This window comes from Eretmochelys imbricata, chromosome 10 (genome assembly GCF_965152235.1).
Source record: "Eretmochelys imbricata isolate rEreImb1 chromosome 10, rEreImb1.hap1, whole genome shotgun sequence".
NCBI classification, from domain to species: domain Eukaryota; kingdom Metazoa; phylum Chordata; order Testudines; family Cheloniidae; genus Eretmochelys; species Eretmochelys imbricata.
In genome coordinates, this window is record NC_135581.1 from 2,431,977 (window position 1) to 2,446,752 (window position 14,776).

Genomic DNA, 14,776 nt, shown 5'->3' on the forward strand with positions numbered 1-14,776 from the left:
GTATCAGAGTAACAGCCGTGTTAGTCCGTATTCGCAAAAAGAAAAGGAGTACCTGTGGCACCTTAGAGACTAACCGATTTATCTGAGCATGAGCTTTCGTGAGCTACAGCTCACTTCATCGGATGCATCATGCTCAAATAAATTGGTTAGTCTCTAAGGTGCCACAAGTACTCCTTTTCTTTAAAAGTATCACAAATTCAACAATAGGGACTACAAAAAAAGCTCTCAGCCATACTGCTGCATCTCCTAGTGTCTACAGCTACATTTTTGCATGGTAGGACTGTGAGAGGTAGAGGATCCTTTTGAAAATTAATGCATGTTCCTGGATTGAGTAGTAACAGACTTCATGATGAGCAGATGTACCACACAATTCTATCTATCCAAGCTATTTACAACACTAACTTATCCACAAAACACTTAGCTGCACAACTGCTCAACTGCACAGCGGCAATGAAGATGGACATTTTACCTACAGGTCTCACTAAATTTTCCTACAACTTTACCAGTGTGTGTGCATGTGTATTTGTGTGTGTAAATAGCATCTAATTCACTTGTGTATCTTGCCATATCTATTCAACGATATCACAACCCAGTGTTTGACGTCAACTTGCTTTCAAGGACTGTAATATTCCTAACTGAATGAGGTTGGAAAAAGAAAAGGAGTACTTGTGGCACCTTAGAGACTAACCAATTTATTTGAGCATGAGCTTTCGTGAGCTACAGCTCACTTCATCAGATGCATACCGTGGAAACTGCAGCAGACTTTATATATACACAGAGAATATGAAACAATACCTCCTCCCACCCCACTGTCCTGCTGGTAATAACTTATCTAAAGTAATCTTCAGGTTAGGCCATTTCCTGCACAAATCCAGGTTCTCTCACTCCCTCACCCCCCTCCAAAAACCCACCCCCATACACACACAAACTCACTCTCCTGCTGGTAATAGCTCATCCAAACTGACCACTCTCCAAGTTTAAATCCAAGTTAAACCAGAACATCTGGGGGGAGGGGGGTAGGAAAAAACAAGAGGAAATAGGCTACCTTGCATAATGACTTAGCCACTCCCAGTCTCTATTTAAGCCTAAATTAATAGTATCCAATTTGCAAATGAATTCCAATTCAGCAGTTTCTCGCTGGAGTCTGGATTTGAAGTTTTTTTGTTTTAAGATAGCGACCTTCATGTCTGTGATTGCGTGACCAGAGAGATTGAAGTGTTCTCCGACTGGTTTATGAATGTTATAATTCTTGACATCTGATTTGTGTCCATTTATTCTTTTACGTAGAGACTGTCCAGTTTGACCAATGTACATGTCAGAGGGGCATTGCTGGCACATGATGGCATATATCAGATTGGTGGATGTGCAGGTGAACGAGCCTCTGATAGTGTGGCTGATGTTATTAGGCCCTGTGATGGTGTCCCCTGAATAGATATGTGGGCACAATTGGCAACGGGCTTTGTTGCAAGGATAAGTTCCTGGGTTAGTGGTTCTGTTGTGTGGTATGTGGTTGTTGGTGAATATTTGCTTCAGGTTGCGGGGCTGTCTGTAGGCAAGGACTGGCCTGTCTCCCAAGATTTGTGAGAGTGTTGGGTCATCCTTTAGGATAGGTTGTAGATCCTTAATAATGCGTTGGAGGGGTTTTAGTTGGGGGCTGAAGGTGACGGCTAGTGGCGTTCTGTTATTTTCTTTGTTAGGCCTGTCCTGTAGTAGGTAACTTCTGGGAACTCTTCTGGCTCTATCAATCTGTTTCTTTACTTCCGCAGGTGGGTATTGTAGTTGTAAGAAAGCTTGACAGAGATCTTGTAGGTGTTTGTCTCTGTCTGAGGGGTTGGAGCAAATGCGGTTGTATTGCAGAGCTTGGCTGTAGACGATGGATCGTGTGGTGTGGTCAGGGTGAAAGCTGGAGGCATGCAGGTAGGAATAGCGGTCAGTAGGTTTCCGGTTATGCCATCATGTGCCAGCAATGCCCCTCTGCCATGTACATTGGTCAAACTGGACAGTCTCTACGTAAAAGAATAAATGGACACAAATCAGATGTCAAGAATTATAACATTCATAAACCAGTCGGAGAACACTTCAATCTCTCTGGTCACGCAATCACAGACATGAAGGTCGCTATCTTAAAACAAAAAAACTTCAAATCCAGACTCCAGCGAGAAACTGCTGAATTGGAATTCATTTGCAAATTGGATACTATTAATTTAGGCTTAAATAGAGACTGGGAGTGGCTAAGTCATTATGCAAGGTAGCCTATTTCCTCTTGTTTTTTCCTACCCCCTCCCCCCAGATGTTCTGGTTTAACTTGGATTTAAACTTGGAGAGTGGTCAGTTTGGATGAGCTATTACCAGCAGGAGAGTGAGTTTGTGTGTGTATGGGGGTGGGTTTTTGGAAGGGGGTGAGGGAGTGAGAGAACCTGGATTTGTGCAGGAAATGGCCTAACTTGATTATCATGCACATTGTGTAAAGAGTTGTCACTTTGGATGGGCTATCACCAGCAGGAGAGTGAATTTATGGGGGGGGGGTGGGGGGTGGAGGGTGAGAAAACCTGGATTTGTGCTGGAAATGGCCTAACCTGAAGATTACTTTAGATAAGCTATTACCAGCAGGACAGTGGGGTGGGAGGAGGTATTGTTTCATATTCTCTGTGTATATATAAAGTCTGCTGCAGTTTCCACGGTATGCATCTGATGAAGTGAGCTGTAGCTCACGAAAGCTCATGCTCAAATAAATTGGTTAGTCTCTAAGGTGCCGCAAGTACTCCTTTTCTTTTTGCGAATACAGACTAACACGGCTGTTACTCTGAAACCTGTCATTATGCGAGGTTGGAAAAGAAAGTCAATTATAAAACAGACCACTTTAGTTAACACAAAAATCTCAATCCGCGACCAGAGGGGGAAGAAGAGGGAAAAAGAAAAAGGCTGAATCTTAAACCTGTCTACTACTGCATCTGTCCTATCCAAGCAAAGCTGTAATAATACCTCTCCCTGAGGTATCATGCTATCTTTTACCACTATCCTAGTTCACTAAACCACCACCATAACCTGATTCCTATCACTCCTAAAAACTTACTTCTTCCATAATGCTCAAAATAAGAAAATTAATTTGAAACTAAATTTTTCCTGAGTTTTCCTCTCAATTGCAAGGTCTCTGGGGGCAAAAACTCCCTTCATTCAGTCTTGTATAGCACAAAGTACGCTGTAGTATTTAAGTACTAATCAAATAGAATTTAATGAAAAACATGAAGCTGAATTGTAAGGATTTTTCTTTATCTTTTTCGTTGTTATCCTGAAGAAGTTTACAATTTATGACCAGTTTTCAGAGTAACAGCCGTGTTAGTCTGTATTCGCAAAAAGAAAAGGAGTACTTGTGGCACCTTAGAGACTAACCAATTTATTTGAGCATGAGCTTTCGTGAGCTACAGCTCACTTCATCGGATGCATACCGTGGAAACTGCAGCAGACTTTATATACACACAGAGAATATGAAACAATACCTCCTCCCACCCCACTGTCCTGCTGGTAATAGCTTATCTAAAGTGATCATCAGGTTGGGCCACCTACAAGATCTCTGTCAAGCTTTCTTACAACTACAATACCCACCTGCGGAAGTGAAGAAACAGATTGATAGAGCCAGAAGAGTTCCCAGAAGTTACCTACTACAGGACAGGCCTAACAAAGAAAATAACAGAACGCCACTAGCCGTCACCTTCAGCCCCCAACTAAAACCCCTCCAATGCATTATTAAGGATCTACAACCTATCCTAAAGGATGACCCAACACACTCACAAATCTTGGGAGACAGGCCAGTCCTTGCCTACAGACAGCCCCGCAACCTGAAGCAAATATTCACCAACAACCACATACCACACAACAGAACCACTAACCCAGGAACTTATCCTTGCAACAAAGCCCGTTGCCAATTGTGCCCACATATCTATTCAGGGGACACCATCACAGGGCCTAATAACATCAGCCACACTATCAGAGGCTCGTTCACCTGCACATCCACCAATCTGATATATGCCATCATGTGCCAGCAATGCCCCTCTGCCATGTACATTGGTCAAACTGGACAGTCTCTACGTAAAAGAATAAATGGACACAAATCAGATGTCAAGAATTGTAACATTCATAAACCAGTCGGAGAACACTTCAATCTCTCTGGTCACGCAATCACAGACATGAAGGTCGCTATCTTAAAACAAAAAAACTTCAAATCCAGACTCCAGCGAGAAACTGCTGAATTGGAATTCATTTGCAAATTGGATACTATTAATTTAGGCTTAAATAGAGACTGGGAGTGGCTAAGTCATTATGCAAGGTAGCCTATTTCCTCTTGTTTTTTCCTACCCCCCCCCCCCCCCAGATGTTCTGGTTTAACTTGGATTTAAACTTGGAGAGTGGTCAGTTTGGATGAGCTATTACCAGCAGGAGAGTGAGTTTGTGTGTGTATGGGGGTGGGGGGTGTGTGAGAAAACCTGGATTTGTGCTGGAAATGGCCCATCTTGATTATCATGCACATTGTAGGCAGTTTCCACGGTATGTATCTGATGAAGTGAGCTGTAGCTCACGAAAGCTCATGCTCAAATAAATTGGTTAGTCTCTAAGGTGCCACAAGTACTCCTTTTCTTTTTGCGAATACAGACTAACACGGCTGTTACTCTGAAACCTGTCATTGTAGGGAGAGTGGTCACTTTGGATGAGCTATTACCAGCAGGATAGTGAGTTTGTGTGTGTGGTTTTTGGGAGGGGGGTGAGAGAACCTGGATTTGTGCAGGAAATGGCCCAACTTGATTATCATGCACATTGTGTAAAGAGTTGTCACTCTGGATGGGCTATCACCAGCAGGAGAGTGAATTTCTGTGGGGGGGTGGAGGGTGAGAAAACCTGGATTTGTGCTGGAAATGGCCCAACCTGATGATCACTTTAGATAAGCTATTACCAGCAGGACAGTGGGGTGGGAGGAGGCATTGTTTCATATTCTCTGTGTGTATATAAAGTCTGCTGCAGTTTCCACAGTATGCATCCGATGAAGTGAGCTGTAGCTCATGAAAGCTCATGCTCAAATAAATTGGTTAGTCTCTAAGGTGCCACAAATACTTCTTTTAATTTATGACCAGTAAGTTGGCTAGGCATCTGAAACTCAAGGCCACCAGGCAGAGGGATTTGGGGTAGATAAATAGAAAAGTTTACGTATTTATAAATCTACTATTATACAGCTTTGCTTTCAAGAGCCAATACTTTTTTGCAACATTTTGCATTTCCCTCCAAGTTCTACATGAACCCTCCCCGAATAATCATACCAGACAAAATAAACTCTCTCACCTATTTCAGCATTCCATTTCCAGAGATTTAAAGTCACATTAACAATATTTATTTCCGTGTCTTATCTTTCCTCCTCTTATCCAAAACTTATCAGTCCTAACCAAAACTAACAGACTGATGCTAGTCAGTCCATGAATGGAACTTGAGTTATGTTCCTTCCATTTTAATCAACACTTCCTTTTAGGTAGGCAAGCACTCAACTTAACAGTCTGGTGAAACATTATGGAATTCTGTGTTTATTCTCTAAAGAAAACATTAACCTTTTACAAAGAACTCATCAAATCAATACAAATTCAAAATTAATGAGCCATAAACCCTAACCTCAAAGTTATCAGAGTCTCTTTAAAGTTACACTTTTCTCTGAAGATTGTTTACCTGCCTCTACTACAAACACCTTTAGGGTCCAATCCTATAAAGCTCAGGGCTTAACAACATTTTTTTTTTTCTTAATTTATCTTCAGTTTCCCATGCATTTGATAGCCTTTGTTTCAGTTGCATATTCTGTCTGTGAGTCTTTCACACAGCAGGGAAAGGAAACATGAAACAGTTGGCAGACAATGGCAGATATAGCATCCAAAGGTTTCACTTTTCAATTTTAGTTGACTAAATTGGTAGCATTCCTTTAAAGGTAATATATTGCATTTTAGAAGTCAGACACTTCTTAAAGCTGTTGCAAGTTGAATTCTAAATTTAATCAGATGTTAAAGTTATACCAATGGCTGATCCACCAATTTAAGACTCCTGTGGAGAAATATGAAATGAGAATCCCCCCAGAGCCAGCAGCCCTATTCACTGAATGGAAATAATGGTATTTCTAAAGACTTCTGAGAAGTGTGTGTGTTATTCACAAAGCCATTTACAATAGGACAGGTCATGTACCAAATATATCAAGGTTCAAATGGGATTTAACCAGGTGAGCAGATGTAATTAGTTTGTAGCAAAGTAGACAGACAATAAAAAAGTGATTGACAGTTTGAACTTAAAGAACTTCCAAATGACTGTAAGTCTTATGTTTGATTAAGAAAAGAATGGGAGTTACCTGTTAATGCAAAACCAAACATATCTACATGTTTGTGTGTGACTCTCTCTTTGAAAAGCATGTTGTAAGGATTTAATGAACACTATAACATGAATATACATTACAGAAAAAACCTAAACAGCTCCTCTTTATCCAAGGAGCTAATAATGAGCCCAGTTTCTATAACTGCCATCTAACCACCACCATCTAATTCTGTAATCTCTCAGCAGACAAAACTAACTCAAAGATTCTGTATTGTCACAGTGTGTAGTTCAGGAAGTAATCCTCCCCAATTGTATTAAAGTTCTGCATCTTTCATCCTCCTTTTTTGATACCAGTAGAATTCGGGCGCTTTGTTACTATAAAACTTTGCCCCATGTTTCCCTGCCAGCCTATAAACCAAGAAACCCAGAAGAGTTCTAGGAAATCAAGACTTCGGTGTCAAGGAATTCAGGATTTGCCACAGCAGCTCAAAGCCCAGCCAATTAAACTGGGCACTCTAACTATAACAATGGACGTAATTTGTCAGCGGTAGTTATTGAGAGAGAAAAAAAAAGACTATAGAAGTGGCCGTTTACGCTCCCTGAACATACATTCCAAGCCCTATCTACTGATTTCAGTTACCAAAATCCACCTTTATTAGCTTTTACGTCTGTTAAATACTTTGCGCCCCTGCGCGGCCGCAGGAGAGGGAGCTGGGTCTGAACTCCGACTCCCGCACCGACAGCGCCGATCAGCCCGTTCAGCTTCCGCGACTGGTGACGATGCGCGAGCGAGACAGAGCCCAGCCCAGCCCAGCCCAGCCCCCAGAGCCCGCGGCGGGCCGGCCTCCGCAGCGACGAGCACCCTCAGGCCGGCCTCTCGGTTTATTGCCCCCGCGGGGGGGCGGGAGGGGCAGTGGTCCCCCCGGGGCGCCATGTGCCCGCCGCGCCCCGCCCCGCCCCGTACCTTCTTTGGTCTGCGCGTTGGTGATCTGCAGGTCGCAGTCGGCCGCCTTGAGCTTCTCGCGGCCCATGATCTGGCGCTTGAGGTCGCACAGGGAGATGTGGAGCCCGTCGAAGGTGACCGTGTCATAGTTGAGCTTGGAGGAGAACTTGTAATGGACGCAGGACATGGTCGGGGGCGGGGCCTGCTCCGCGCGGGGGCCGCGGTCTGAGGGGGGAGACGGGTCCCGCGCCGGGGACGGGGCGGGGCCTGCGGGGGGAGCTGAGGCCCGCTCGGGCCCGGCCGACGAGCAGCCTGCTCGGTGTGGGGGGGCTGCGCGCGCGCTCGGGGCCCGGCGAGCGCTCACAGGCCGCCACGCTCCGCCATGGCCAGGCCCCGCGCTGTCAGGCTGGGCTGCCGGAGGCCTCAGGACTCCATGGCGGCGGCTCCGGCCTGGGCCCCGCAGCGATCGATCTGGGCCCCGGCGGCGGGGGCGCTGCTGCTGCTGCTGCTGCTCCTCCTCACACCCCAGCCGGGCGGACGGTGCGGCTCGGGCTCCTCACACAGCCGCGCTGAGGCCCGGCTTCTCGCTATGGCGGCTCCAGCGGCCCCTGCCTCAGCGCTCGACTAGGGGGTTTCCCAGCCGGGAACCGCACGGGCGAGGGGTGAGAAGCGCCGCACTGCGCGTGCGCCTCACAGTGCGCCACGCCCTCTTTTCCTCACGTGACGCGGCGCATTATGACAAAAGGCGCTGCCTGCTCCGGCATCACGTGACATGGGGGGGGAATGGTAAAGGGGGGGCGAGATGAGGAGGAGAGAGGGTGTGCGGGAGGGGAGGGATGGGGGTCAGGCAGGAGGAGAGGGGTGCGAGCTCCTCAAAGCCCCTGAAGTTCCAGTCTGCCTAGGACCTGGCTGAGCCTCACTTCATGTACTGTCTGGGACTGCACCCCCAGGCAGATTTAGCACCCCTTCAATTCCACCCCAAATAAGATTTCACCTAAAAAATTCCAGTTTCTAGCCCTTCTGCTTGCAAATAAAATCTCCCGAAGAGACTCAGTTCTATGTTACCTTCCTGAGTAAGCTAACCTGAGTCTGCACGAGGCTTTTTCATGCAAAAATACCCAATGTTGGTACCACTAGTTTGACTTTATTGCTAGTAATAAAGGAGGGACCTTTTAGGATAGACAGGACTCCTGGGGCCTCCTGACCCATGAAGGACTACTAACGCCATGCCATAGCGGTATAAACATCCCCATCTAGATGGTAGGATGGTCCCTTTTGGCCTTAAACTCTATGACCTTGTCTGCACTAGCATTTCCAGGAGGGGTCTGCAACTGGTGATAAGGAAATATTTCAGAAGAAAGGCTAGTGTAGACAAGTTTGTATTCATGCAGTAGGCTGTTAACTCTAAAACCTTATGCTGATGATTTTGGCTAAAATTCCTGTGAAAATCTTGCAGATTTTGGAGGCAAACTTCAGATTTCATCAAAAATCCTTACTGCTTTCTATTGCCACTGACTTGTTAGGGTTTTTAGGAAGCTCAGAAGAAGGGCAGATCAAAGCAATGGTAAATACACAAGAGGTTGTTAAAAATACTGTGAAAAAAGCTATATACAGACCACTAATCACCAGATCTGAAAAGCAATCTGTTACACAATGTAAGTGATTTTCTTAAGGTAGTAATAAAATAACTGACACTGGAGAAGAACTAGGTTACATGGATTAGCTCTTGGGAGCCTGCCAATATCAGTCGTGGGATGGACACATGACAGACTTGCCAAAGGAAATTAATTGTATTATTTCTTGGCCTAAAAAAATTAAATTAAATTAAAAGAAAAGAAAATTGTGTCTCAGAATGTCCAGTGAAAACTTGAGTTAATGAATTTCCAAAGACAAGGTAGGTGAGGTGATCTCTTTCCAAGTTCTGTTAGTGAAAGGGACAAGCATTCAAGCTTACACAGAGACAAATACAATTTTAGATGACAAAACTATTGATGTCTATAACGTCAAATGACAAATGATTTATAGTGATTTCCTGGATTATAGAGCAAACAGGGTCTGTAGCACATAGGGCAGTTATAATGTATATAAGGACCAACAAGTATATAGGTACATTGGGTCTTTAGAAAGCACTTTGAGATCTATGTCTGAAAAACACTATATAAGAATAAGTATTTGTATTATAGAGCCAATCACTTCCCATTGTAACTTTAATCCAACTTTTAATTGCATTGAACATATATTATAAAATAATTTTAAAAAACAGAACATTAAGAAAAATTGTGCTAAATTACAGTTAAGATTGCGCTGTGTAGTTAAAGGACTGTTGAACACAACTTTAAACGCAAACATTTAAAAAAACTGAAATCACTAGCTAAGGTTACATAAACAATTTTGACACCAACCTTAATATACACACCAAACAACAAGCAACTCCCATCTTTTCATGTACTGTTATATATATCTTCCTACTGTATTTTCCACTCCATGTATCTGATGAAGTGGGTTTTATCCCACGAAAGCTTATGCCCAAATAAATTTGTTAGTCTCTAAGGTGCCACAAGTACTCCTCGTTTAAACAATACTCTGTGATCAACAGACAAATAATATTAATTCTGTCCATGTGACAAAACTCAGTCTTTCCTTAGACTTTATTAGACCTTGCAGTTATTATCATTGTTTTCAATAGAAGTTGGATTGTGCTCTAAAATAGCAATATAAATACAGGGGCAGAGTTAAGGTTGTTCGATTACTGGTTTTGGGGATTTTTTCTCCTTCGTGTTATTTCATGTGCACCAATTTATGGTTAATGTAACTTTAATTTGTGACTTCCGTAACTGTTAATGCTTTGGTTTGATGATGTGTTCAGTAGTAAATCTTCTAATTTGCACTTAGCAACCTGAAAAGTAACTTATTGTTTTTTTTATTTTGTATTGTATTTGCAGATTAATGAGGAAAGAGGAGGAAAAAGGAAGAGGTTGATGAGGAGGATATGTTTTATTGTTCTACTGGTTAGTTTATAGATCAGTAGGAACCGCCTAGGGAACTATTTACTATTTTAGCTATATTGTTTTAGAAATGGCTAATTTCTGTAAATTTACAGGAATAAGCGATAGAGTCACCTTTTTCTTTGTATGACTGCGTCCACCCTGGAGGTTGTGCTGCTTTAACTCTAAAGCGGTACACAAACTGTGTGTAGACAGGGCTTTTGGTTTTGAGGTCCTTGGAGGGGGGAGTGACCTTGAGTGTTTGGAAAATGCCTAGTTAGTACATAATAGGCTCTACTTTACAGAAGAATTAAGTAAATGGCAGCAGCAGCTGCCTGTTGGCAATAGACCAGCAAATAAGTAGGACTGTTCTGTGCATTGCTGTACATTGGCTTCTCCCTGTCCAGAGTTTGTTTTGTTGGGTGGATCTTTAATTCCCTATTTCTTGAACTTTGGATAAGAGGAAAGTGGGAGGGCAAAAAGGACTCTGCATTGCCTTGAGATCCAGGGGAAATTACCAGTTTAAGAGCCAGAGACCTGTTGAGCAAGTTCTGGAATGTCCAGATCTCTCCACCTGTGACATCACAGGGTTCCACAGCACGTTCTGTCATCCTTGAGGCTCCTGACTGAGGCCATACGGCTCTTGTGAGCACAGCAATACTCATAATAAAGTCAAGCTTTAATTGTAAATATTTGGCATCTCCCATCCTAATAATTACCCTGTGTGGAAACTGGCATTAATAGACAAGAACTTGATTCATCCCCATTACACAATAACCATTGCCTTTGGCAACATGTTACATTTTTGGCATCTTGATCAAGACTGAGAGTCTGAAGGCAGGTAACCAAAACAAGGATGTTCAGACCATAAGCATGGGGCGCCCTACAGATGCCTATGCAGATTTTCACTTCTGTTTGTGGGGCGGATAGGGACATCACACCAGGATTTAGAGCTAACATGCCAAATCTGTTCAAGATGATTAAGTGAGTTATGAATGGCAGCATGTCAGATATATGCAATCACTACTTTGATATTTATAGCCAAAATATCACAATGTCTAGTACCATAACACTGTAAAATCGGGCACATTCACAGTAGCAAGACCTCCATCTTTTTTAGAGCATATCTTTTAGAAGAAAAATCCAATTTTGATTTAAAAATTGCCAGGGATGGAGAATCCACCACAATGCTTGTTCCAATGATTTAGTACCCTTACTGATAAAGATTTGCCCCTTATTTCTAGTCTGAATTCATCCAGCTTTGACTTCCAGCCATTGGATCTCGTTATACCTTTCTCTACTAGATTAAAAAGCCCTCTATCATCAAATTTCTGTTCCCCATGTAGTTATTTATAGACTGTGATCACCCCTTAACTTTCTTTTTGATAAGATAGACCCAGAACTCAATCTATTTATCACTGTAAGGCATGTTTTCAATCCTTTAATTATTTTCATGGCTCTTCTCTGAATCCTTTCTAATTTTTCAACATACTTCTGGAAGTGTGGACACCAGAACTGGACACAGTATTCCAGTAGCAACTGAACCAGATGCAGAGATAATATAACCTCCCTATTCCTACTCCTGTTTACACATCCGAGAATCACATTAGCACGTTTAGCCACAGAATTACACTGTAAGATCATGGTTAGCTGATTTCACGGGCAGAGAAAGATCTGACAGGCATTTGAATGCCTATAAATGATACTTGAGACTCTCATTGATTGTCACATTCTCTCTCTAAAGATACCACATTGATTGAAGTACTACTTTTGGATCTGAGCTCCCTAGGGTGAGACAGGAATTACAAGACTAATTAGAAGTGAAGAGTTCTTTGGGGTCTGTACCAGTCTTGGAGACAATATCCCAAATTCTGCTGTTGAGAGCTGAGTGCTTCAGATCCAGTAAGGCCTTCAAATGAGATTCCTCTTCTGAGTCCAAACTGTTCTTGGCATGAAGTGCTTCCAAGGCCTTAAAATGGATGCCTGCCCCCCCGCTCCCAGCATTCTGGGTGTAGCCTTGCCTCGTGGCTTTGAGGAGAGAGACCCTGAGACGATGCTTTGTGATTTGGGACATCCACTCAGAACTGTCCCTAACTTTCACACGTCAGTGCAAAATGGTCCTTCAGCTTAGGACGCATTGGGGCCACTGAGTTTAAGGTAAGTGGACTTCACCATGAAGCTAAAGAACAGATGAGCGTCATTCTCCTTGTTAAAGCATCAACACATTTCAGAAAGTATTTTGACACTTCAATGCAAACAGCTTTGATTGTTCAGACCTTAAAATGGCGATGACATCAAAGATAAGCCACCTACGCAAAAGGAATTTCAGCTGCCCACTGTGAACAGCTTTCTACTATGCAGCATACGCTAGCCAGATATGATGTGCGGAGGTTCTGGTCTAATAAATAACTCCCCAAAACCAAGAAGGCTGTTAACCTTGGACCAAGTTGTTCATTTGGAATCTGGCCCTTTGACTCCAGTGGAGCCAAAGGAATGTGTATTAAATATTAATCATACTTTCATAGAGCAGTAACAACCACACCAATTATAGCAAACTGGGTTCCCATTCATGAAATTCAGAATACAGGTATGTGTCCTTATATGTTTGGGGAGGGCAGGACTCCTCTGCAGAACTTCTTCTACCCAGAATGTTTTTAGCATTTTCTAGGAGGTAACCATGAAGCTTTCAAGTCTCCAGTTCCAGAGGTGTTTTGGGGGTTGTATGGAAGTACTTATGGAGGGTGCTGATCGACAGCCCAGATACGGAGACTGGAGTCCTCTGTTTATCCTGAGATAAATACAGATACAGTTAGGGATGAAGAAGCGCCAGCTTCTCGCATCCTGCCCTGCCAACGTGCATCACCCCATCATTTGGCCACTCTGGGAGCCCAATTATTGTGTATGCTTGTCCACTGCAAACTGGACAGAGACCACAAACACATCTGATGGCTGTTCCATGGGCTAATGGTTTTTGGCCAGTACCTACCTATTCTGAATCCAAACTGATGACCCAGAGGTGAAAGCCATTTTTGTTTAAGCCTATTGGAGACTTCTAGCCTGTTAATATCTTTCTACCCACCCCATAAACTCTCTAGTTACTTTTTCATGAAAAGGAGTACTTGTGGCACCTTAGAGACTAACCAATTTATTTGAGCATAAGCTTTCGTGAGCTACAGCTCACTTCATCGGATGCATACTGTGGAAAGTGTAGAAGATCTTTTTATATACACACAAAGCATGAAAAAATACCTCCTCCCACCCCACTCTTCTGCTGGTAATAGCTTATCTAAAGTGATCACCCTCCTTACAATGTGTGTATGATAATCAAGTTGGGCCATGTACATTGGTCAAACTGGACAGTCTCTACGTAAAAGAATAAATGGACACAAATCAGATGTCAAGAATTATAACATTCATAAATTAGTTGGAGAACACTTCAATCTCTCTGGTCACGCAATTACAGACATGAAAGTTGTGATATTACAACAAAAAAACTTCAGATCCAGACTCCAGCGAGAAACTGTTGAATTGGAATTCATTTGCAAATTTGATACAATTAACTTAGACTTGAATAGAGACTGGGAGTGGTTAAGTCATTATGCAAGGTAACCTATTTCCCCTTGATTTTTCTAACACCCCCCCACCCCCCAGACGTTCTTGTTAAACCCTGGATTTGTGCTGGAAATGGCCCACCTTGATTATCATACACTTTGTAAGGAGAGTGGTCACTTTAGATAAGCTATTACCAGCAGGAGAGTGGGGTGGGAGGAGGTATTTTTTCATGCTTTGTGTGTATATAAAAAGATCTTCTACACTTTCCACAGTACGCATCCGATGAAGTGAGCTGTAGCTCACGAAAGCTTATGCTCAAATAAATTGGTTAGTCTCTAAGGTGCCACAAGTACTCCTTTTCTTTTTGCGAATACAGACTAACACGGCTGTTACTCTGAAATTTTTCATGAAAGAATCCATTCTAGTTTCAGGATAATCCATTAAAGATTAGGATCCATCTGATTTATTCATAATGGCCAGAGCTGTACTGCCAGTCAGTCATTTATAATCAGCGTGCTAACCCTTTATAGCGTGCTGGGTTGGGATGCCAGTGCTCAGATGATGTATCAGCACAATACATCATCGTATTACCTTTACTCTGTTGATATATTACTTCTAGGGTGGCACTGACTGGGAAGAATGGGCCCAGGGGCCCTAGTAAGGTGTTATTTATTATTTTAAATACTAATAAATATTATAAATATCTTTGAAGAACTGCTCTGCAGTTTATGAAGTGCAAGGAAGAAGAAATAATGAACAGACAGGGTGAGGGGCTCAGAAACCCTATGATGCTGAATAGCAATTTGATTTCACCGGGACCAGCTGTGTCGTTTTTGGCAGCGCCATGTATGTTCAAAAAGCAACGCAGATTTGGCACTGTCCCCTAGTCCAAGAGGCAAAGAACGAAACCCCACAGGAGGGCTTGTGGTACGCCTCCCTAGAGCCTCTTTACTATGTGGTGCATGAA

General features: G+C 43.0%; 1 protein-coding gene and 1 long non-coding RNA gene across 4 annotated transcripts in view; one reads left to right on the forward strand and one right to left on the reverse strand.

Annotated features, from left to right (window-relative positions):
• Nucleotides 1–7,912, reverse strand: part of RBBP6 (RB binding protein 6, ubiquitin ligase) — a 45,696-nt gene extending 37,784 nt beyond the window's left edge. For all 3 annotated transcript variants that reach the window (XM_077828169.1, XM_077828170.1, XM_077828168.1), the window contains exon 1: nucleotides 7,295–7,912. In XM_077828169.1, the coding sequence (XP_077684295.1) occupies nucleotides 7,295–7,460 (166 nt within the window). In that variant the 5' untranslated portion in view covers nucleotides 7,461–7,912. The remainder of the gene's footprint in view (nucleotides 1–7,294) is intronic.
• LOC144271087 (uncharacterized) lies at nucleotides 7,273–12,773 on the forward strand. Its single transcript, XR_013347301.1, has 2 exons — nucleotides 7,273–7,407; nucleotides 12,002–12,773. It is a non-coding gene; the product is annotated as an uncharacterized LOC144271087 (long non-coding RNA).
• Nucleotides 12,774–14,776: the final 2,003 nt, after the last annotated feature.